At 44.9% G+C, this 23,774-nt stretch overlaps 1 protein-coding gene across 1 annotated transcript in view; it reads left to right on the top strand.

The window, feature by feature from the left end:
• Positions 1-23,215, top strand: part of SLC7A6 (solute carrier family 7 (amino acid transporter light chain, y+L system), member 6) — a 32,036-nt gene extending 8,821 nt beyond the window's left edge. Inside the window, exons 3-10 of the mRNA XM_008567137.1 lie at positions 10,490-10,615; positions 12,704-12,848; positions 13,497-13,620; positions 14,022-14,125; positions 17,649-17,745; positions 19,985-20,134; positions 20,247-20,430; positions 20,868-23,215. Coding sequence (XP_008565359.1) covers positions 10,490-10,615; positions 12,704-12,848; positions 13,497-13,620; positions 14,022-14,125; positions 17,649-17,745; positions 19,985-20,134; positions 20,247-20,430; positions 20,868-20,962 — 1,025 coding nt within the window. The 3' untranslated portion in view covers positions 20,963-23,215. The remainder of the gene's footprint in view (positions 1-10,489; positions 10,616-12,703; positions 12,849-13,496; positions 13,621-14,021; positions 14,126-17,648; positions 17,746-19,984; positions 20,135-20,246; positions 20,431-20,867) is intronic.
• The last annotated feature ends 559 nt before the right edge of the window (positions 23,216-23,774 follow it).

Below are 23,774 nucleotides of genomic sequence, written 5' to 3'. Positions count from 1 at the left end.
AGATGTTATCCCAAACAGAAGAAAAAAAAAAAGAGTAAAAAATCAAGATGTTATCCCTCAGGCCATAGGACCCCCTCCTTCTTGCCACTGCCATTCTTTGCAGCCACTCTTTGCAGCTCGTTCTAAGCAGCAGGCACCATACCAAAATGGCTTTTTACCATTAGTGTTTCAGATTTCTTCACACTCACTTTGTAAACAAGCTCTGTCTGCAGCCAGTGAGAGGGAGGTGGCTTCTACCCCACATTTGGGTTTGTGAGGACAGAATTTAAGGGATCCCAGCAGATCCCCTTTAATTTTTCTCCTATTAGGTAGTAAGGAGGGATTCTGTGTGAAATCACTGAAAAGGAGAGAAGATTGCTGTGAATTTACCCAGCCTTGCAGAGGTAATGTTTTAGCTGAAAAGTGGCTCAGAATTCTGTGTTCCTTAGCACTGGGCTGCCGGAGGCACTTAATTATATTCTGTTCTTTCCATATCTCTGCTTGCAAAAGCTTTGGCAGTATATACAGTTTACCATGTTAAAAATAGACTGAGAGTACTTTGGAGTTAGCAATAAAAATTGTACAATACACCATGCTTCCTGACTTGAAGGAATTAGTTAAAGGCAGGTATTAAAGAGAACCCCTCCACATCCCTTGAGACAGTGAGGTGGAAACAGATATTCCTGGGAGGAGGGAAGGTGGTACTTGGCTATATGTCTGATAGGCTTTGGCCGGGGAGACTCTGGCCTGACTGAACTCTCTAAAAGGTAATAATTTTCTGATTTTAAAATATATTCAGGGCCGGTCTGTGACTCACTCGGGAGAGTGCGGTGCTGATAACAGCAAGGCCATGGGTTCGGATCCTATATAGGGATGGCCGGTTCGCTCACTGGCTGAGTGTGGTGCTGACAACACCAAGCCAAGGGTTAAGATCCCCTTACTGGTCATCTTTAAAAAAAAAAAAAAAAAAAAGTATATATAGTCATTATGCAGAAAATTAAATTATCCTCAAATCACCCATAATCTACTACCAAAAGATGAGTACTTTTAATAGTTTGACAGTGTCTTCATTTTTTTCCTTTTACTGAATTAGCATCAAACTTTGCTTATAATTTTATTTCATTTTTTTATTTTTTGGGGCATTTGGCCTTGACCTTGGTGTTATCAGCACCATGCTCTAATCAAGTGAGTTAACTGGTCAGCCCTGCTTATAACTTTATATTCTGTTTTATAAACTTGTGTATCATGTTTTTTTCACCATTTCATGAAATGTTCTTCAAATCAAGATTTTTTAAAGTAGTTTTTTTAATTAAAAGGTGATACTTGGGGCCGGCCCGTGGCTCACTCGGAAGAGTGCGGTGCTGATAACACCAAGGCCCCGGGTTCGGATCCCATATAGGGATGGCCGGTTTGCTCACTGGCTGAGCGTGGTGCTGACAACACCAAGTCAAGGGTTAAGATCCCCTTACCGGTCATCTTTAAAAAAAAAAAAAAAAAAAAAAGGTGATACTTGGACTTTATAGACAATTTGAAAAATGTAGAAAAACAGAAAAAAGAAATTAAAATAGCCCATGATTTTGCCTCCCAGAGAAATATCTGGGTGAAATACCTTCCAGTATTTTTTTCTGTGCATATCCATCTTTTTTTTTCAAACTACTTTACCAAAATATATCAACCATTTTTTTTTTTTTTTTTTGTCTTTTGTCTTTTTCCGTGTCCGGCAACGGATCGCAACCCTCAGTGTTGCCCCCGTACCGGACCGGGGACCGGCAACGGGATTGCAACCCTCGGTGTTGCTCCCGCGCCTCGCTCAGCCAGTGAGCAGGAACCGGTCTGTATGTGGGATCCGAACCCTCGGGCGGGAGCGCCGCTGCGCTTCCCAAGCAGCGCACTTATCCAGTGCGCCACCGGGCCGGCCCCTATATCAACCATTTTTAAAAAGTACCCTTGAAGGCTGGCCCGTGGCTCACTCGGTAGAGTGCGGTGCTGATAACACCAAGGCCACGGGTTCGGATCCTATATAGGGATGGCCGGTTTGCTCACTAGCTGAGCGTGGTGCTGACAACACCAAGCCAAGGGTTGAGATCCCCTTACCGGTCATCTTTAAAAAAAAAAAAAAAAAAAAAAAAGTACCCTTGAGATCACATTCTTTGTGGTTTATATACTGCTTTTTAAAATTTAATATTTAATCTCTTTCATCAAATATTCCTAGAAAACATGGTTTGGGGACACATAAGTAATTTCCAGGCAGTGTTGTATACAGTGGTTAAGATCACAGCTTCCCGTGCCACACGGGGTTTGATTTCCAGTTTTACCACTGACAAGCTGTTGACTTTGGAGAGTTAATTCACTGCTGTCTCAGTTTTCTCATTTGTAAGATGGGAATATTGCAGTATTATCACCTCTCACAGAGTGACAGAGATGCAAAAGATTACTCAGAGCCCATGTATTCAGAGCAATGAGAAGCCCAAAGGGACTGCACCAAGAGAAAACTCCTTCCAGAGAGGAGAGCCCAGGCACAGCTCTGAGTCAGTTTTTGCTTCAGTTTTTTTATTGTAAAGACAAGAAAGTTACAGAAGAAAAACAGGTGGTTAATTAATCCTAGTGAAAACATAAACAAACTGGCTACATGACAATCTTCATTAAAGCAGGTGTTACTTAAAATAGTTCAAACAATTTACCATCAAAAGGAGTTGTAAAACTAAGCTATGTGAGGTACAAAAGGAAACAATGAGATAATCACCAAAGCACTTAATTCCCCAAGAAACTCAAAAAACAGCTTAAGTCAAGATGTGGATCATCCCCCAAGTACTAACTAGCAGAATATCCTCGAAGATTTTAGCTTACATACTTTCCCAGCATCTAGTTTAGCTGAACTAAGGGCAACTGCCCCCAGAGCAATCACTGTTTGCTGTGCTTCAATTCTCTTATCTACATCAAAGGCTTTAGTCCTGTGAACGTTTTCTGGTCTTTCTTAATCTTAGCAATTCTACTGTTTTCCTAAAGGGTTGGACTTTGGCCCCCTAAGCTAGAGGCTCTGGCCGCCTAAACTACAGGACTTTGGTTCTCTAAACTACAGGCTTTGGCCTTCTATGCTACAGGCTTTGGCCCTGTGAAATACATGTGTTTTATTTTTATGTCATTAATAACTTCTTAGTCAATATCGTCCACATGGTATATAGCTGAGAAGATTGTTGTGAGGAATAAATGAATCAATACATGAATAGTGCTTATCTCTGCCTGGTATATACTAAGTGTTCTATAATATTATTGTTATAAATAATACTGTTGTGGGGAGTCTTTTTTTGTCTTTTTCCGTGTCCGGCAACGGATCGCAACCCTCAGTGTTGCCCCCGTACCGGACCGGGGACCGGCAACGGGATTGCAACCCTCGGTGTTGCTCACGCGCCTCGCTCAGCCAGTGAGCGGGAACCAGTCTGTATGTGGGATCTGAACCCTCGGGCGGGAGCGCCGCGGCGCACTTATCCAGTGCGCCACCGGGCCGGCCCGGGAGTCTTTTATCATACCTCATTTTCAGAGTTTCTGCATATTTTCTTTGGATGGGAAATCCCTGTGTCTAAGGAGTTAAACTGTTTTAAGATTCTTCATGTGTTTTACCAAGTTGCTTTCTAGAATTGTTTTGTGAGTTTGTGCTCCTAAATGAGCATTTAAGAATGCCCGTGCATTGGTCTGTGATGGCCTTAGGATGAATTCAAAGAACAATCAAGTGAAATGACACCTTTCTGTATAATTTTTGATATACAGAAGACTTCTGTTTTTATTTTTATTTGTTAAATCTTTTTTATTTTTTCCTTTATGATTTTTCCCATATTTTTTTTGTGTGTTTAGGAAGCACACCACCATATGAGGACCTAATCTTTTGATTGAAGTAGAGGCCTCACCTCTTAGAAATACAAAGTCATAGTATCTCATGGCCTCTTTTATTTAAAACGTACTTTTAACCAGATTACTGGGATCTGAGTTCCTGCAAACTGCCTATTCCACAAGTCCAAGCTTTACCAGAATCTAGGCCTGAGGGCAGGAACTTGTCAGAGGTAGGGCCAAGTCACAAAACCATGTTCCATCCTAACTGACTAGGCTTTAGGGTTCAGCTTACTTTCCTTCATGAAACTTAGGCCATAGAATCAGGCTTTCAGCAGAGCTGGGATGTGCAGGGAGGGAGTCTCCATGGGTAAGGGTGGCAGTAGGTACAGCCTGGTCTCAAGAGACACAAATTGGAAGAAACCAATTAGGTCGTATTTAGGGGGAAAAAACAAAGGTCTGCACTAATTCCAGGGTGAAGCTTTGGTAGGATAGGAGACTTAAATTAGTCTTGAAATTCATACGAGAAGATTCCTGATTGTTGGTTGGAAGACTGCATAAAGAAGTTATAGCATGCTCGGCTAGACAATTAGAGTTCCATCTTAGAAGAGAGGGTCCAGGAAGTCTCCATATGACCAACTCTAGGGCACAGGCTGCTAGCTGGTACCAGACTTGGATAGATTTGTTTGGTCTGCACAGTGTTCTAAATAATTCTGAATTAGTTACCGACATTTGAAAACCAGGACTTGCCCTTTCTCTTGAAAAATCAAAAGTTCTGGTAATCTCTGACCCAAATTCTTACCCGATATAATTAGCTGGATTTGACTAGTGGTTGCTCCTTTTAAATGGAATATATACTCCCCAGTCCACTGCAGTACTCCACTTTCTCTTGTTTTATACCCGGACTTCCTTTTTTTTTTTTTTTTTAATTAGAACTTTTTTTATTTTTTGGCAGCTGGCCCTTGTGGGAATCTGAACCCTTGACCTTGGTGTTATCAGCACCAGGCTCTAACCAAGTGAGCTATCAGTTAGCCCCTACCCAGACTTTCTTGCCTTTGATCATTTGTATTACTTTCTTGGCCCCTGAAGGCATTGCTGTTTCAGATCCTGGCTTTCTGGCTGTACCTAACCTCATTCCCAGGTTACACTGGGAGAATTCCAAGCAGCTTTTTTGGGATTTCAGGCTGTCTTAGCTACTTATTATCTTAGAACAGTGGTTCTCAACTGTAGGTTGTGTGGAGACATTTTTGGTTATCACAACTACTGGGAGGGGATGCTGCTGGCATCTAGTGGGTAGAGGCCAGGGGCGCTGCTGAACATCTTATCATGCACAGGACAGCCCTGCACAATAAAGACTTGTATAGTCCAAAATGTCAATAGTGCTGAGGTTGAGAAACTGTTCTGAAGACACACTCTGTTCATAAGTGTTCTGGGAACTTAGAATCTTCTGTGGTGGGATGGGGCCTCAGGTTGCCAACCAAACTCACTAAGCTTAGGGGCTCTTATTCACTGTGGGAAGTGATAGATTTTTGAGGTACATTAGGGTTCCCTCTTGTGTCCAGGTGACCAGCAATATTCTTGGAAAACCAGGTGCTCAGAAAGAGTATAAATGTAAGAAGTACTTGACTTAACCACAGAAGGGTGATTATGACTGGCTTATGTGTTGTCAGTCTGTTATTTTTGTGGGCTTTGACCTAGGCATCCTGCCAGTTGTGTAGGCTCATACATCACTGGAGAGTATTTGCCTTGAAGGTTTCAACATGGAGTTAGTTCAGTGCTGACACAGTAGCATCAAAGCCTTCTTTCTCACAGCTGAGACTACATTTCCCCTAAGAGTTTGTTTGTTAGGGGTGACAATGAAGAGGAGGAGAAGGCGTAGGAAGGAGACTGTCAAGGATGAGACAGAAGTGAAGAAACACGGTATGATCCCTGAATATCTTTCCACTGTCTTGGACTCAGGCCTGGTCAGGGTTCTGAGTAGAAAGGATGCTCTCTTATTTTGGTCAGTTGTTGCTATGGATAGACAGCTTTCATGTTCCGAGAGTGACATAGGCCTAAGAAGGACTGGGCCTTGATCTTAGTTGCTCAAAGAATCTAACCCTATATATAGTTTGAATGTTTTCATAATAAGAATAAATGCATTTGCATAATTAAAAACAAGTATACTTTGGAAAAAAAGGATACTTTTAAAAAAGGCATGTACATTACATATTCATACATACCCTAGGAGGTATCTGCTGATTCTGGGATCTCCATTTGGAAGGGTTTACTTCCTCTGGACTTCTGCAGAGCATTTCACTGGTAATAGACTTGTAGTTGGTTCCCGCCCCCCCCCCTTTTTTTCTTCTCCCACCTTTTTTGTTGTGGTTTAGGATTGTGCTCCTCTGTCCTTGAATGCTCCTTAGTAATAGGTAGCCTGTTTGTGAGAGTGATTGGAAAGTTTCTCTCCCCTCCCTATTGCCTGTGGTAAAAGGGACCTGTGAAAATCAGCATAGCTGGGACTACAACTTCGGGTTACCAGGCCATCTCCTCATCAGAAAGAGTATGAGAGATGCAGTTCTGTCAGAGGGCACATGTATTATTCAAGATTAGTGTGGGTTTCAAACAGCAGAAAACACAAAGCAGCATGGCTCAAACATATTGAAGTTTATTTCTCTCATGTGTTAACTGTAGGAAGAGTGGGCTGGACAACTGCAAAAATTCTTCAGGGAGCCAGGTTTCTTCTTTCTGTCTTACTGCTCTGCCATCCTCAGCACCTGACTTCTAGCCGGTGGTCCAAGATGGCTACTCAAGCTCCAGCTGTTGTGTCTGCATTTTAACTGACAGAAGGGACAAAGAAAGGCACACCTCTCCCTTCAAAGATACTTCCTGAGGTTTTATATGAAACATTTGCTTACATCTCTTGGTTAAAACCTAGTTACGTGGACATACCTATCTGCAGGAGAGGCTGAGAAATGTCAACTTTACTTTGGGCAGTCATGACTTCAGCCAAAATGTCTATTACTAAAGAAAAAGGAAAAAAAAGATACTGGAAAATAACTAGCAGTCTCTGCCACAGAGAGACTTTGGGGATTTGTTTCTGCTTTGGGGTTGGGACTGGATTTGCTATTCAAGTACTCCTTTCTCAGCAAAAAGCTCCCAGAGAGCCTTGAAGACCCTCACATGGGTCCCACGCTCATTGGTGTAGCTCTTCCAGCAAGGAAATGAAATCAGAAGAGGGAAGGCTTGGATGTTTTAGTTGTGGTAGTTGAATCTGAGCACCTGGTCTTAAGGCCCCACCCTGTTGTGTTTGTTTGAACGCTGATAATCAGTCCATGGTGGGCTAGATGGGACTGGTTCTGGGAGGTATGGAAGGGTGGGGATCAGATGGTGAAATTTTATTTCTTAATTAGAATCAGAAAAACAGTCAGAGGACTTGGCTTCCTCTTAGCAGACTGTTCTCAGAGCTCTTTGTTCTCTGGCAGGGCTGAGAGTAGGGTGAGGCAAGCAAGGCACCTGTGGCCAGTATTTAAGGATGTACTTACTCTCAGGTTCCTGCGAGTGAGTGCCCTGAGAGTGAGTGCCTCCTTAAATTTTGTGCCCTAGCCACCCTATTGGCTTTAGCCTCCACTGGCCCTGCTCTCTAGCTATATACATGGTTGCTAATTAACTATTTTTATTTTTATTGAGAAAGAAGCATACGTGCACCTTTAGTCAAAGTATAAAAAGGCTATGTAAAAAAAAAAAAAAAAAAAAAAAAAGGGTCTGCCTCTCTCTACAGATATTTAGTCTTCCTCCCCAGAGAAAACCACTCTGACCCGGTGCTTTTGTCAGAAAATCATCTGTCACTAAGTGGACTATTGAGCATGAGAGTTTGTTGTCCAGTTATTTAGAGTTATTCTTCTAGCTGGTCTTTTGGAATAGGCTCTGCAGGGACTTCCCATGAGTGCTGCCTTCGTTCATTAGTTTAGCATATAGATATTGAATTTCCATTGTGTGCAATATTTACTTGTGTACAGAGAGGACCAAGCCACATGGGAAACTTGTAGCAGGATGGAGGGAAGGAGAAGGAGCAGAAGTGAGACTGTGCTTGTCAGTGTGGGGCTGAGGAGTGTATAAACTTCTCTCCCCCATCTTGGGGCTACAAACCAGAAGCACAGTGAACACAGCAGGATATTGTCAGTCTCTTTCTCTGTGTGTATGTTCATCTTTTTTTTTTTTTTTTTTTTTTTGGTGCATGGTTGGTGCCATCTTGTCTCTCCTTTTCTCTGTTTCTTCCACCTTGTCATGTCTCATCTCTCTCCTCTGTCTCTAGCACAGTGAACACAGCAGGATATTGTCAGTCTCTTTCTCTGTGTGTATGTTCCTCTTTTTTTTTTTTTTTTTTTGGTGGATGGTTGGTGCCATCTTGTCTCTCCTTTTCTCTGTTTCTTCCACCTTGTCATGTCTCATCTCTCTCCTCTGTCTCTGTCTTCTGTGTATTTCCTCATCTTTCTCTGTCAGTTTTTCTCTCAAAGCTGCATGCCCTCGCACTTCTGCTGCTTTTTGTGGTCCCACTTCCTTCCTCTGCTTACTTGGGGTTTCTGTTCCTCTGTTATTTGCTGTGGCTCCTGACTCTTTTGCCTGCTACTGTTAGACAGATTCAGTCTCTTAGTATTTCAACTCCATGTTCCTGAGAGAGACAATCTAATAGGCTCAGCTTGGTGTCTGGCTCTATCAGCCACAATGGTGGGGAGGGAGCAATTTCCAAGAAGGGGTTGGGCAGGCAACTCAAAATATGCTTACTGTATTGCACAGGGGTCTGTGGATTACTGGTGGCTATTAATTAGGTACTCCTATGTTAGCTGATCTAGTCTTAGCCCCACACAGAAAACTTTTATCAGCAGGGTAGGTCCCTGGGAAGACCTACCAGCAGTATGCATTCCTTTGGGCTTCTTCTCTTCTCCCCTCTTGACCACTGTCCCCTCAACCCCCATCTCATATGACTGACTAGTTAATACCTGTATTGTCTGCCAGCGTATTGAATGACTTTTCTTCAAATGCTATGCGGCTGCTCAGTCACCTGTGTTTATTTCCACAGGCTGACCCTAGGTGTTCCTTACCAAGGTCCAACCTTCTCACAATTGCCTTGTCCCAGGGAATTGGCAGTTTAGTAAAAGTCATGACCACCTTGATTCCAGCCAGGGCCCATTACTTCCCTTCTTTGCTTGGTGATGAGCTTAAGGAAGCAGTATGCTTTTGTTGCCCTCTGAGAGTTTGTGATCTCTTTGGAGAAGCATGACTCAAGTACCTACTTGGGAGAGACCGACTTGAGACAGATGTCCACATGACCATAGCATTAGACACTAAGCTGTGCTGTGAAACGGAAATGCCATGGGGTTCAGAGGAGAGAGCTCAGGGAGTTGGTGTAATTGGGGAAGGTTTTACAGAGGAAATGGGGACTGAGCAAGACTTTGAAAGTGGGAGTTGCTGTTGGCTATGGCAGGAAGAAGAGGAGAGGACATTTCTTGTATGTGTATGTCTGGCGTGAATAAGGAAGAGAGTCTGGCTGAAGGAGAGAGTACAAAATGGGTTAGAAAGAGGTGGAGGTGGCCTAGAGGTTGGACCTGAAAGATTTTTTTCCCCTAACATTGTTTTTATTTATTTATTTAGATGGCTGGCCAGTATAGGGATCTGAACCCTTGACCTTGGTGTTATAACACCATGCTCTATCCAACTGAGCTAACTGGCCAGCCCCTGGACCCAAAAGATTTTGTAATAACATTTGAGTTACACATAAAAGCTCTATTTTTGGAGGCTAGAGACAGTACTTAGAAGTGTCACCGTTTTCTTTCTTGCCGTAAAACTGCTTGTATATTGCTTTTGTGTCTTCCCCTTGCATCAGAGCCGACATGGTTTGGCAGGGGCAAAATGTTGGACCCTCAACAGAGGGCCCACACGTCACTGAAGTGTGTGAGGAGCTGGAGCTTAAAGCCAGCAATGCTGACTTGAGCCTAGGGAACACTCAAACAGACTCACCACTTCTCCATGGACCTGAGCATTGGGAGGTTTGGATAGGACCCAGTGGTGGGTGGGAGGGAATCAGTGGGCTTGGGAATGTGAGCTTGAGAATGGGAATTCTCAGTCTCAGTTTCTTCATCTATAAAATAGGAATAAGAATATCTGTATTTCAGAGTCATGAGAATTGATTGAGAGGATGTATGTGAAATTGTCAGGCACATTACAGGCTTTTCTTTTTTAACACTTACACACAAAACATCTCTCTCTAATTCCTAGGTGACCTGTCATCTGCATTCATTTATTGATGGGTCTCTCTTGTCCCCATTCTCTAAAGTGGCCATGGAGAGGTCTTGTGGCTCTTGTGGTTTGGACCCTTGGGAGTCTGGGTAGGGAAGAGTGGATAAAGTCAACTGTTCCTGGGCCGGAGGGGAGAATTTCCAAAAATGGTGCTGGTTGTCAGAATGTACGAATATGTGTTTATGCATGCCTTTGTGTCTTTGAATGTCAACAATGATGGGATGTTCATGGGTGCTGTCAGCTGGGGCAGGTGCAGGGTGTCACCCTGTTTGCCTGTTCTCCTGGTTCTCACTGGTCCATTGGCCCCTTTGCCTTAGGCAGAAAGAGCAGAAGTGATGTTCTCTGTAAAGAGAGGTTGGGCCTCTCTGCCCTCAGCTCAAGCCTGCTAGTGATCTTATGGTTTTCCTCCTAGGTCTGCTGACATTTGTGAACTGTGCCTATGTCAAGTGGGGCACACGTGTGCAGGACACGTTCACTTACGCCAAGGTCCTAGCGCTCATTGCCATCATTGTCATGGGCCTTATTAAACTGTGCCAGGGTAAGAGGGGCCCAAGGTGGGAAGGAGGGTGGATGTCTCTAGGAGTTCCTCTGGATTCCCTGAGGAGGACATGGGGACTCGGTTAGATTTACTGTTCAGCTCTTTCTCAGAGTTAGGGTTAGGGTTAGGTACATGCTAGAGTGTGTCAGTGAGTACAAGAGATGGGAATAAATCTCTTCCTGGGCTTCTTGGGCCAGGCTGGCTTGGCCAACTGGACATAAGTCAGCCCCTCCCTAAGGGCTTTTTTCCTTTTGTGGAGGCTGGGAGCATTGCAGGACGCCAGCCGAGGGCCTAGGAGCCCTTAAAACTTGGGTCACGATTGGGTCTTGAAAGTAATCTGGGGGGATAGAGTGGCTCCTCTTTTTGGTCTGTGACTGCCAGGCAGCGAGTAGAGAGACCTAGCCTTCTTTGAAGGGGGTGGCAGGGTGTGTGTGTTGTGGGGGAGGTAGGTGTGGAAATGGATGGTCATTTTGCAGCTTTTACTTTTCATCTGGACTTGTATTAAGCATTCCCTCCCAAAGTCAGACCTCAGCAAAATATTAAAATGTTGTGAAATTGGCACTGTCTTCCCTGCATGTTGGCTTTAGAAAGTTTTTCATTCCTGGATCAGATCCAGGAATGCAGATCACTTTCTGCAGTGACAGTAACAGGTTTACCAAGATCTCCTGAACCCTTGGAGAAGTCCTGAGATGTCTTTTGCCAAAGATAATCTCAATCATTTAACAACCTAGTTCTCTAGATCATCAATCCCTAAACATAGCTGTGTTTATAATCACCTGTGTTTACGATAACCGGGGGACCTGTTAGATCACACTCTGATTGATTTGAAGTCTAAAAAGCTGTGATTTTAAGGAGTGCCCTGGGGACTGGCCAGTTAGCTCAGTTGGTTAGAGCATGATGTTATAACACTGAGGTTAAGGTTCAGATCCTCATACTGGCCAGCTGCTCCCCAAATCCAACAAAAAAAGTGCCCTGGGTGTTTCTTAGGCACCTGGTCCAGCACCTTTATGTATGCAGGCCAAGTTAGTACAGCCAGTTGTCTCTATATCCCAGTCTCAGGAGCATCTTGGGGTTAAATTGAATAATTGAGTAATCCTACCCCCAAGATATGTGCCTTAGGGAACCACTGCTGTGTGTGATGACTGATAACCCTGGAGATGGGATGGTGTCTATTTTCCCTTCTCTTGCTGCACACTCAGCCATTTTTGCCACATTGAGAGCTGGGTCCAGTCTTTCTGTAGGGAGTGACACAGGTTTCCTTAGAAGTCTGAGCCTTATTAAAAACTCCAGTGTGCGCTGAATGTCTCTGTCCTGGGCATTTGGGTGCTACCCCCCTGGGCTTTCAGCTCTGCGGTCTCCAGAAACCTCCAAGGAGAATGACAGGTGCCTGGGTCTGGGCTGGCTCCCTGAAGGGTGGAGATGGCCCAGACCCATTGAAAGATAATAAGACCCAGTGCCCCTATAGCCTGTGATTTCCTACCACATGCAACCATCCCACTGCAAGTAGAATAGCAGAGTTTATCAGATGAGACTGATAAACTCATTGACCAAATTGTGTCGTGCTTTGGGCCAAGAGAGTTAATTCCTCCACAGGAAGGTCTAATTGTTAATGAAAAATGACCTTTATGTGAAATAGGGTTCTTTATAAAAAATAGGAAGAAGAACTGTGGCCTACTGTGAGGTCACTTACAGAAAATGGAAATTCCTTAGGGTTTTGGGAAAAGTGTTGTCACATCAGCGGGCAGCCAGGAATGCCTTTGTTTTTCTGAGCTTGTCTAGTTTTACTGAAGGAATATGAGCTTTGAGGGAGTGGGTGGGGTGGTAAAGTGTAGGGAGCAGGTGGTTGTTGTTCTTTTGGTGTTAAATTATTATTTTTTTCTTCCCCCTGCCCTCTTGTTTTTCCTTTCCTTCTCTTGTCCCTCTCTGTCTTCCTCTCCCTTTTTTCTTTTTTTATCTTCCCTTCCTTTTTCTTACTCTCCCTCCCCGTCCTTCCTCTTCTCCTTATACTTTCTATCTCTCCTCCCCTCTTCTTCTTCAACCTCTTCCTTCTTCCTGAACCTCCCCCCCCACCTGCCTTTGCCCCCACAGGACACTCTGAGCACTTTCAGGACGCCTTTAAGGGTTCCTCCTGGGACGTGGGAAACCTCTCTCTTGCCCTCTACTCTGCCCTCTTCTCTTACTCAGGTTGGGACACCCTTAATTTTGTAACAGAAGAAATCAAAAACCCAGAAAGGTAAAGGTGGAATCACACTCTCACTCCCCAACTTGGTTGGAAGTCCTGCTGATACTGGGCATGCTTGCCCTCTTCCCTCTCTCTCCTCCCCCCTTCTTCCTTATGCTCCTTCTCCAGCTAGGAGGGGTTGAGGGCTAGGATGGGAGTGAGTGAAGGTGGGAAAGACCTTGGCTCCTTGCCTTCATGTTCACACTGGAGGATCCCCAGGGTCCTTCCTAGAGAGGCTTTTCAATGGGCAGTAGCAGACCCAGCTGGGGCTAAGGTGTTAGGACCTTGCACAGAGCTTATTCTGGCCAGTTGGGTCCCCAGCCTGGCCTCTAGTTCCCAGAGGACACTGTTCCTTACATTTGTCCTGAGATCATAGATGCACGAGGATTATGAAACCCTGTGGGACCCATTGGCCCCATTGTAGTGAAGTTCAAATATTGATCATAAACTATCTTCACAGACAAAGGTCTTTCTCAGTAGAAAGAGCCCAGGGGCATGGTAGAATACCCACCCTTGGGCATGAGGGGAAGATGAACCTGCCTCAAAGACCTAGAGGCCAGTGAAGTATTAAATGTTAGGAAAATTCCAGTGGAGACTTGATGAACTTTGATCCTGAGGAGAATTTGATTCTAGGTAGTCCTATCTCACTTGTCCTGACAGAAATTTGCCCTTGGCCATTGGGATTTCTATGCCAATTGTGACGCTCATCTACACCCTGACCAACGTGGCCTATTACACAGTGCTGAGCATTTCAGAGGTCCTTAGCAGTGATGCTGTGGCTGTGGTGAGTCTCTTGGGATCCCCATGCACTCCTCATTTCATGATATTTAGCTACCCTTTTTGTAAAAGATGACCAGTAAGGGGATCTTAACCCTTGACTTGGTGTTGTCAGCACCACGCTCACCCAGTGAGCAAACCGGCCATCCCTATATGGGATCCGAACCCGTGGCCTTGGTGTTATCAGCACCACACTCTCCCAATTGAGCCACAGGCCGGCCCAATATTTAGCTACCCTTAATGGCTCAATCTGTCTTTCTGCAGCTGCCCCAGCTCTGCAGGATGAAGTCATGGGTTTAGGCCAGAGGGTGGGCTCCTCAGCAGTGACTACCTTTGTCCGAAGATCACAGATGTGGGATTATGAAACCCTGTCCTGTGTTGAGTGATTCCTCTGTGCTCTGTTCCCAGACATTTGCTGACCAGACGTTTGGCATGTTCAGCTGGACCATTCCCATTGCCGTTGCCCTGTCTTGCTTTGGTGGCCTCAACGCATCTATCTTTGCTTCATCAAGGTACTGTGCCTCTGCTTCACCCATAACAGACTGGAATATTTTATTCTCTGGGGCTCTAGGCATAAGAGTTCCTTTTTCCCCTTCTTTCTTTCATGGGCATGCAGGATGTGTCTGTATGGATGTACTTGCCTTTGTGCAAACATTTGAGTGCTGGTAGCTCATGTTTCCATCTGAGGTGAGTACAGATTGATAAAAGGTATAGGGGAGGAAGGCAGTAGCTTGGAGTAGTAACCTTCGCAGGGACCAGATTCGAGGCTCCTTGTGGGTTATGCTGCAGCCCCAGGATTGATTCTTGCTCTATACCAGGTGCTAGTGCTATGCATAGGATGACTCTGCCTCTCACTTCACAGAAAACACTGAAGCCATTAAGTAGGCTCCTGCTTTCTTCTCTGTGCAGACTTATAAGAGTACTTGTCCTTTCTGTCATTGCAGAGAAAGAGGCAGGTCCATCTTTTCAAGCTAACTTTGCTACCTGGTCTCGTGGTTCCAGCACTTCCCCTCTTCCTCAGCACTTTGCTTCATCAGTTGGCCCTTCTCTTTGGTGGATGTTCACTTGGAGTCAGCTCTCCATGAGCTTCTCTTATCTCCACTTACAGAAGTCACAAAACAGCTTTTCCCATCTCCCCTCTGTCCCTGACTGGACATAGTTCTTGAGAGAATAGTTTTCATTTCAACTTTCATTCATTTTTTCTACCTGTTATTGTTTGGCTTCTATTACCTGAAAAATATTCTTACTAAGGGTACCTTGTTCTTGGCCTGCTTTCAGTCCTTATCCTACTGGACCTCTGAGGCAAGTGACACTGACCATTTTCTAATTTTGAAACCATTGCCATGGCTTCTGTGACATCTGATGTCAGAGGAGAAGGCTGCTTTCTTGATTTCTCTTCTACTCATCCTATAAATGTTGCTGTCCCAGGGCCAGGAGTATAATAGGCATTTGTCTTAGTCCGTTTTCTGTTGCTGTAACAGAATACCACAGACTGGGTAATTTATTTATTTATTTTTTAATTTTTAAGTTTTATTTTTTTGGCAGCTGGCTGGTATGGGAACCCAAACCCTTGACCTTGGTTTTATCAGCACCATGCTCTAACCAGCAGACTGGGTAATTTATAACGAACAGAAATTTATTTAACTCACTCTTCTGGAGGCTGGGAAGTCCAATATCAAGGGCTGGCATCTGGTGAAGGCTTCTGGCTTTGTCATACCATGGCAGAAGGGCAGAAGCATAAATGAGTACCTGTGAAAGAGAGAGGCATCAAGGGCTGGACTTACTTTGTAACAACCCACTCTCATGATAACTAATACACTCCTGTGATAATCACATTAATCCATACATGAGGGTTCTGCCCTGAGGACCCAATCCCTCTTTCTTTTTTTTTGGTGGCTGGCCTGTAAGAGGATCCGAACTCTTGACCTTGGTGTTATCAGCACCGCGCTCTCCCAAGTGAGCTAACTGGCTAGCCCTGCCAATCCCTCTTATTAGGCCCACTTCCCAACACTGTTGCATTGGGTATTAAGTTTCTTACACATCCACTTTTGGGTCACACATTCAGACCATATCAGCATTTAATAAATATTTGCCACATGAACACATAGAAGGATGAATCAGTAAAATAGGTTTGTCTCATTCATTCTTATTACTAGTTTTCACACACCAGTCTGTGTACTTGGAGCCTCCCTGGGGCAACTAAAGACATCAAGGCCTTGTAAGAATATAGTGTCATAATGCCAAGGTCAAGGTTTCAGATCCCCATACTGGCCAGCCACACACACAAAAAATAAATAAATAAAATAAAAGTGGGTGTGTGGGTATGTGTATAGTGTCATATTCCCTCACCTCAGCCTGGTGTGGCCAAGGTTGTACCTGATGTGGCTCTTCACAGGGTGCCCCACCAAGATGGTGTTTCCCATAGCCTCACCCTTATTGATTATTCATGTAGCTGCCTTTGGCTTTGTACTCCTTCCCTCTTTCAGCATCCCCTCTATCTTATTTCTTCTCTACCTAGTACAAGTTGTTAACCTCATGATCCAACTCTAATATCTTGCCCCACAACACATTTCTAGGTGATGTCATCAGCTCCTCTGGCTCCACCTCAATGGTGCACAAGTATCTCAAACTTACTGTGCATTCCATGTGTGATTTGTCTCCAGTTGTGCTATTATGGTCCATCAGTCTTCCTTGCTTGTCTTCTTGGCATCTTGATTTTTCCCTTGGTGTCCACCCTCTTCCCCCAGCTCAAACATGAACACACACACACACAGAGGATCTGACTAAGGTTATCATATCTGTCTTGTTCTCTCCTCACTCGGGTGCCCACTGTCATTCAGGCCTCCTCTCTTATGGGACAGTTGTGATAGATGACCTGCTTGTCTGGCCTTCCCTCCTATACCCTGGCCTCTCCCTACTCTAGTGCAGCTTCCATGATGCCACCAGGAGTCTCTGGCATCAAATCCCATCAGGCCCTTTCTTCAAAGCCACAGCCGCTCCCAGTGCTTGTTCAGACTCTACAGCATGGCCTCGTATGAAGGTTCTTCCCAGCACCCTCTCCTCACACAACTTATCCTGGGACTATAGGAATTCTAGCATCAGCCTTCAAAGAGGCCACACTCTTTCATGCTTCCAATCCTCTTTTGCCTTTGCACATGCTGGTCCCCCACCTGCCCATTTATTTCTGGCAAACTCCAGCTCTTCTTCCTGTCCTAGATGTGGTCATCTCTTTCAAAGCTTTTTGCTCCTCCAGACTACCTTCAAGCCTAGTGAGTGAGTGCTGTGTGCTCCATGATGATGCTGATTACCCTGGGTGGCTTTTCGTTTCTCCGCTGGTCTTTCTTCCAGTCAGTAGAGCTCTGTAGGTGCAGAGAGGAAGCCTGAGTTGTCTCTTTGATCCCCAGGCTTGCCCTGGCCTGTCATACATCAGGAGCTCAGGGAAGATATATGGAGGGCATAAACAGAAATCTGGCTGCCCTTCTTTAAAAAGCCATTGTGGGCTGGCCAGTTAGCTCAGGTGATTAAAGCGCTGTGTTGTAACACCAGGGTCAAGGGTTCAGATCCCTGTACCAGCCAGCCGCCAAAAAAAAAAAAAAGCCATTGTGTTAGCTATGAATCTGTGGGATGGCAGAATGGAAGTACCCCTGATGGGGTGGATTGGGGTGCCAGTGGGGGTGATAGCCGGGTGAGTCCTCTGTTGGATATTGATGAGGTATCTGTGGTTGAGAGAAGTAGGAGTGTCTGTATCTGTAGGTGATGGTGGGTTCTCTAGCTGAGGAGGACCTGGGGTTGTCAGTGGGTAACATTGGCGGGGGGGCATTCTTGGGTAGTGGTGAGGTGCCCATGGTTGAAGAGGTTGGAGACACCTGTGGATAAAGGAAGGGTAGGTTGGGCTGGGCATGCATAGAGAGCATGGGATGCTCTTGAGACTGTCTGCTGCTTTTTTCTGGAGCTCAGAGCCTAGTTTGTCTGAGTGAGTTGTATGGCTGTGTGGCTGAGTAAAAGATCCTGCTGACACAATTCTTGTCCTTCCAGGTTGTTCTTTGTGGGCTCCCGTGAGGGTCACCTCCCGGACCTTCTGTCCATGATCCATGTTGAGCGTTTTACACCCATCCCTGCTTTATTGTTCAATGTAAGCTGTGCCGGGGCAGTGTGGGGTTTGGGCATACCTGTGCAGTGCTATTTCTATTTTGTGCTAAGTCGTTATAGATCACATAACAGGAACCCTGAGAAAAGCCCTCCTCCAAGACTGGAAAAACAGTTCATTTTTTTCTTATCATCTAGTTCTTTTATGATTTTGTTACTTAAGTTTAAATTTTGGATTCATCAGGAATTTATATTTTGGTGTATTGAATAAGATAGAGATTTACTTAATTTTTTCTCAAAAGGCCAGCCAGCTATGCCAATATCATTTATTGAACAATCCATTTTTCCAGTTTTCAAACTTTTATCATGTAAAGATAATGGTAGGTAATTTTTTTAGGGTTCTTAATATGTGCCACGTACAATTGTATGCCCCTTAAATGTATTATCTCAACTAATCCTCCCCATCAACACCAAGCCTCATTAGTTTAGCTTTATACTGAATATCTGAAAACTAGGGGGACTGAGGGTACTTGTTTTTTTATCCCCCTGGAATTTTCCTGGCAATTCTCACATTTATTTATTTGTCTTAATGAACTTTGGTATCATTTTGTCAAAATAATAGAAAAATCCTCTTAGAGAAACTTGTATAAGGATGTGATGCTGGATAATTGTGATTACCTTGTGTCTTTGGGTAAGGAGATCTTTCCTCGTTAGTTCACAACTGCCCATGGAGGAATTTTTCCTTCTGTGTGAATATCTGCAAAGCCCCTGAAAATGCTTGACTGAATTTTAACTCCATATACTCAGTAAAGTATTGGAGCTCTGTGATGTTAGGAAAGAATATTTTCATCTTGTGATAACACAAGTTTCATATTACCCACTGTCCTCAAAAACCATACTTCTCAGGCTATTGTGTGCCTACAAAAACAGCTAGGAAACTGTTTAAAATGTCTTTTATACAAACATACTTCTTTTTTTTTTTTTTCCTTTTTGTCTTTTTTCATGTCCGGCAACGGATCGCAACCCTCAGTGTCGCACCCGTACCGGACCAGGACCGGCAACGGAACCGCAACCCTCGGTGTTGCGCCTGCACCTCGCTCAGCCAGTGAGCGGAACCGGTCTGTATGTGGGATCCGAACCCTTGGCGGGAGTGCCGCAGCGCTCCCAAGCGGCGCACTGTAGCAGTGCGCCCCCGGGCCGGCCCTTTTTTTTTTTTTTACCGGTCATCTTTTAAAAAAAAAAGAAAAATCCTCTTCATATTTGACTGGGACAGAATTGAATTTATAATTTTAGGGGAGATCTGACATCTTGTCTTTTAAGTTAGTTACTTACCACTCTACTTTTATCTTAATATAGGGTCCTCCCTTGACTCTTTGTTTTATCTTATTTTATTGTTTATTTATGGCAGCTGGTCTGTATGGGGATCCAAACCCTTGACCTTGGTGTTATAACACGGTACTGTCACCAACTGAGCTAACTGGCCAGTGTTCTTTTTAAATTCTTTGTTGATAATTTGGAGTGAAAAGATAGGTAGGGAGAATTTTACCTTCTTGAAGTTTGACCTTGTCCCAGGACTCTAGTCCCTGACCCCTGTCCTCTAGGATTCTTTTGTTCCAGAGGGCAAATTCTGTCATATCTCTCCCTGGAGGGGGATGGATCCATTTTGCCAGTCTGAATTTCTGAGGCCCCAGGACAGTGAATAGTTCTAGAATCATTTCTCCCATTTGTATGTTAGGTATGGGACCCAGGTCTAAGCACCTTCCTAGGGCACAGAGTGATTCTTGTTGAGGTTGGTGCATTGAAGTGAGGAAGGCCTCAGTGTCTGCCATCAGAAGGGGAAAGGAAGGGCCGGCCCGTGGCTCACTCGGGAGAGTGCGGTGCTGATAACACCAAGGCCACGGGTTCAGATCCTATATAGGGATGGCCGGTTCGCTCACTGGCTGAGCATGGTGCAGACAACACCAAGCCAAGGGTTAAGATCCCCTTACTGGTCATCTTAAAAAAAAAAAAAGAAGGGGAAAGGAGTCTGGCTTGTTACTGAAGTGTTTGCAACAAGAAGGGAGGCATTGAGTATAGGAAGAGCCCCAACAGAAGAGGGAGAGATGCTACCTGGAAGGTTCATGTGGAGAATGGACCTATGTGATGCTAAGGGGTCAAGGAAAAGAACCAGAGGTGATCTGGTGAAGCTAAATCAGATCCAGCACTGACTGCTGGATGGCAGAATCTCCTGGGGTAGGCTGGTGGTAACAATGCTCACTCCTCTTCTCCCCCACATCCTCCCACAGTGCACTATGACACTCATCTACCTCATCGTGGAGGATGTTTTCCTGCTCATCAACTACTTCAGCTTCAGCTACTGGTTCTTTGTGGGCCTGTCTGTTGCTGGACAGCTCTACCTTCGCTGGAAGGAGCCCGAGCGACCCCAGCCTCTCAAGGTCAGCAGCTCTGGGCAGACTAGGAGGGTCGGGCCATCTCCCCAATGTCTTCTTGCCCATATCCTGTTCCTTCATCTTACCTTATTTAATCTCTCACCCTTCTCCATTTCAGCTGAGCCTATTTTTTCCCATCGTGTTCTGCACATGCTCCGTGTTTCTGGTGATTGTGCCTCTCATCAGTGACACCATCAATTCTCTCATTGGCATTGGGATCGCCTTCTCTGGGGTCCCTGTCTACTTCATGGGTGTTTACCTGCCAGAGTCCCGGAGGCCACTCTTTATTCGGAATGTCCTGGGTAAGCTTCTCTTTGCCTCATCACTCATTGGCTGTGTGTGCACAGGTGCCTGCAGGGTGGGGGTGGAGGCTAACAGTTTCCCCCCATACTAGTGATTTGGTTGAGGCCGTGAGATCTGTCTGCTCCACATGACTTTTCTTTTGATCTTGACATGATCACTTTAGTTCTAACTTTAGTGTCCTATTTTGGGATTTAAGCACTACCTCCTGACAATGCAATCCACCTCGGAAGACAAGGAGTCAAGCATCAGACTCTGGTTGGGCGTGGGACAGAGGACAGTGAGGCTCGTTGTGGGGTGAGGGGCAAAGCCTGGCACAGAGTACCCAAGAGACAGGTGGGGAGGGAGCCACAGATGTTCTTTAATCAACCTTGTGGTGTTCAGGCTGGGGCTGTAGCTAAATGTTTGCTAAATCCTGTGCTTCTCTATTTTCATTTAGCTGCTATCACCAAAGTCACTCAGCAGCTTTGCTTTTGCGTCCTGACTGAGCTAGATGTAGCTGAAGAGAGAAAGACTGAGAGGAAAACTGACTAGAGGCCACAGCTGACTTCCCCTGAGGCCTGGAAGGCTGGCCACAGCTACCAAAGTCCAAATAACAAGACTATGGTCCCAAACCTCCTGGATTAAAGGAGCCTGTTGACCCACACTATATAAGGGGGTGCAGGGCCAATGCTCAATCTCATTGGTAAGCTATAGGAGGAGACTCGGAGTCTGGGGTCAGCCTGAAGATGAGGACTTCAGGGGATGGGGGGAGGTTGGGGAGCTGGGGAATGGTCCTTTAGTTTTGCTCCTGGAGGGTAAGTGCAACCCTGACAAACACTTCCTTGGTAAGTTGCAGTGGGGGCAGAGGGAGTGCTACGTTGATAGCTATGGATGGTTGGTTTCTGAATTGGATATTTGAGGTTGAACCAGGAGTCCCTACAGAGGGGCTGCTTTATGGGAAGTTTTCCTCTGACCAGATCCAGGCACCTGACTATAGAGGCCTAAAATGCTACCATTTCTTCCTCTGGCTCAAAATCCTTCCCTGGGGAAAGTATTTCATTAATTATTGACATTTAATCCAGAACACCAATTCTAGCAAAGCATTAGTGTTCATTCTTCTATAGGACACAATAGGCTGATTGTGTTTAAAAATCAAAGTACCCCAAACCGAGTCCCTCTGCCCTCAGAGGTATGTGATGGTGGGTCACATACTCTGACCACAGATTTTGTGCTTAGTTTAGTATAATCTTCTGTTGAGTCTTACCTGCAAAGGTAAACTTTACAGATTTTTTTTATTCACGTACCTGGTACACTTCAATATATAGATAGGTCACATGCTACAATTACCTGGTTCAGGTCCAACAAGGACAAATGAACAAATTAATGAGTCAGAAGTCTGGTGATACTGCTATTTTGAAGGATAATCCTTTATTTTACTTGAGACCTTAGTTTTTAGTTGATAGAAAGTAAATCTCTGGACTTCTGATGTGAACTTTAAGAGGGCTGAAACTTCTGGAATTCAGGTGGATTACCTGAATTCTTTCAGCTGTCAATGGCTTGGAGAACTTCTCATGGACCCAAGTCATCAAATAGCTTGTTCCTCTGTACGGGCTGGTGTGAGGGACTGCTGTGCAGACCCAAGCAAGCCCACCTTGGTGCTAGAAGTGGTCTTTTCTGAAAACCTCACACCAGGCTGCATCCTCCTCTTCTGTCCCTGGCACCAGGCTTTGTTTACACTCTGAGCTGCCTTGGTGTGGGTCATTAGGATAGTGAACTCCTCTCCAGCCCGCCTCTCCTTGCTCCTGAGGTCTGGTGGGGCTGCAGTCTCAGGAAGAGCTTGGTACTACTGGGACTTCTATCTTCTCCCAGTGGAGATCAGTGATGACTGGGAGAAAAGCTGCTTCAACCTCAATCTGGCTCCTCAGCAGACTGCATGAATGGAAACAATTCTGGTGCTCAGGCTAGGCTTCAGCACCCAGGTCAGGCCAGAACAGCAGATTTGGCCTAATAGATCTTCCTTCGTGGGCAGGATGGCTGCATTGGATTGTACAGCTATTCTGTGATGCCCCCAGACACTGTCATCCTGAGCCCAGAAGAACCTGCTGGCTTGGTACACCCCATGTCCTTAGGTTTTGGAATTGGTTAATGGTAAAGACAAGAACTGAGGCAATCTCCTTTTCCAACCATTCTTCTCCCCCAAACTGAATTGGCCCCAATCCCAGACAAGGGATTAACCTTGGCCATATACTTGCTCAATAAAGATTTAGGGGAGCATGATTACAGTAGCTTTTGGTTCAGGGCATGCATCTGTGAGAACATGGAGGGACATTCATACTGTCATGGGTTGGGGATTTACATAGCAAATTCCTACCTGACAACAGGGAGTCTTGTGCAAAGGTTGACTTGCCTAAACTATATAAACATGATTCCTGACTGAGCCAAGCTGGCATCTGTACTAGGGGTCCTCTGGAGCTAATCCTTTAAGCAGAGCGTGTTTGTCTTGATGATCCCTGACCCTAGCTTTAGCTTTCTCCACCAATAACCGGCTAGTCCCAGGAATGTGCTGCCTCCCAGTGGCTTTTACAGGAAGCAAGGGCCTCACACTCCAGGTGCCCTAGTACTGGCTTAGTGAGCCATGCCATCCTCTTCTCATTACTGGATGGTGACAGCATTCTTCCCCTCTGGGCTGGATACAGACTTCTCCCAGGAACCCTTCTGTGGGAGGGAAGCCAGAGACTCCCTACAGCACTCCAGCTTCATGACAGAATTAAATTCCACCAGGTCTTTGTTGTTTGTCTCCTTAAATCCTTCTCCTGGTGTGCTAATCCTTTCTGCAATGGGTACAGTTTGTGAAGCTGTCAGTTCTTTAATGTTGGCAAAATTTAATGAGTACATATACAGCGGTGAGCACATTATAATGGCACAGATTGGTTTTTAATCCTTCATTTCTGTGCCTACGGAAGGAGACTAAGATTACTAGTATTAGACATGTAAGTTGCTGCATGTTACTTGCAACACTGAATTGAACCTTTGTGGATACGTAAGATGGGAAAACTAAGTTTGTTACTTTAATTAGCTGTAATAGTAGGGCCTGAGCTCACTGAATTTAATCACTTTGGCAGGTTTAACAACACCATTTAGATAGGAACTAATGTAGGTAAAGGCTTATAAAATGGACATAAAGTGAAAAAATGGATGGAGGTAGGATGGAGAAGTAGAGACTCATGAAATTTTAAATGAGGTGGGAAGAATCTCCCTGTGTAATTCACCTTAGCACATGATATCACAGGCCAAGAGGTCACACCTTGAATTAAAGGTTCTGTGTATTGTTTACTTAGACCTGTGCTGTTTGCTACAATAGCTA

The sequence above is a fragment of the Galeopterus variegatus genome, unplaced genomic scaffold, assembly GCF_000696425.1.
Source record: "Galeopterus variegatus unplaced genomic scaffold, G_variegatus-3.0.2 Scaffold18, whole genome shotgun sequence".
NCBI lineage: Eukaryota > Metazoa > Chordata > Mammalia > Dermoptera > Cynocephalidae > Galeopterus > Galeopterus variegatus.
Note: the sequence above shows the minus strand (reverse complement) of the source record. Positions and strands in the feature narration are given on the sequence as shown.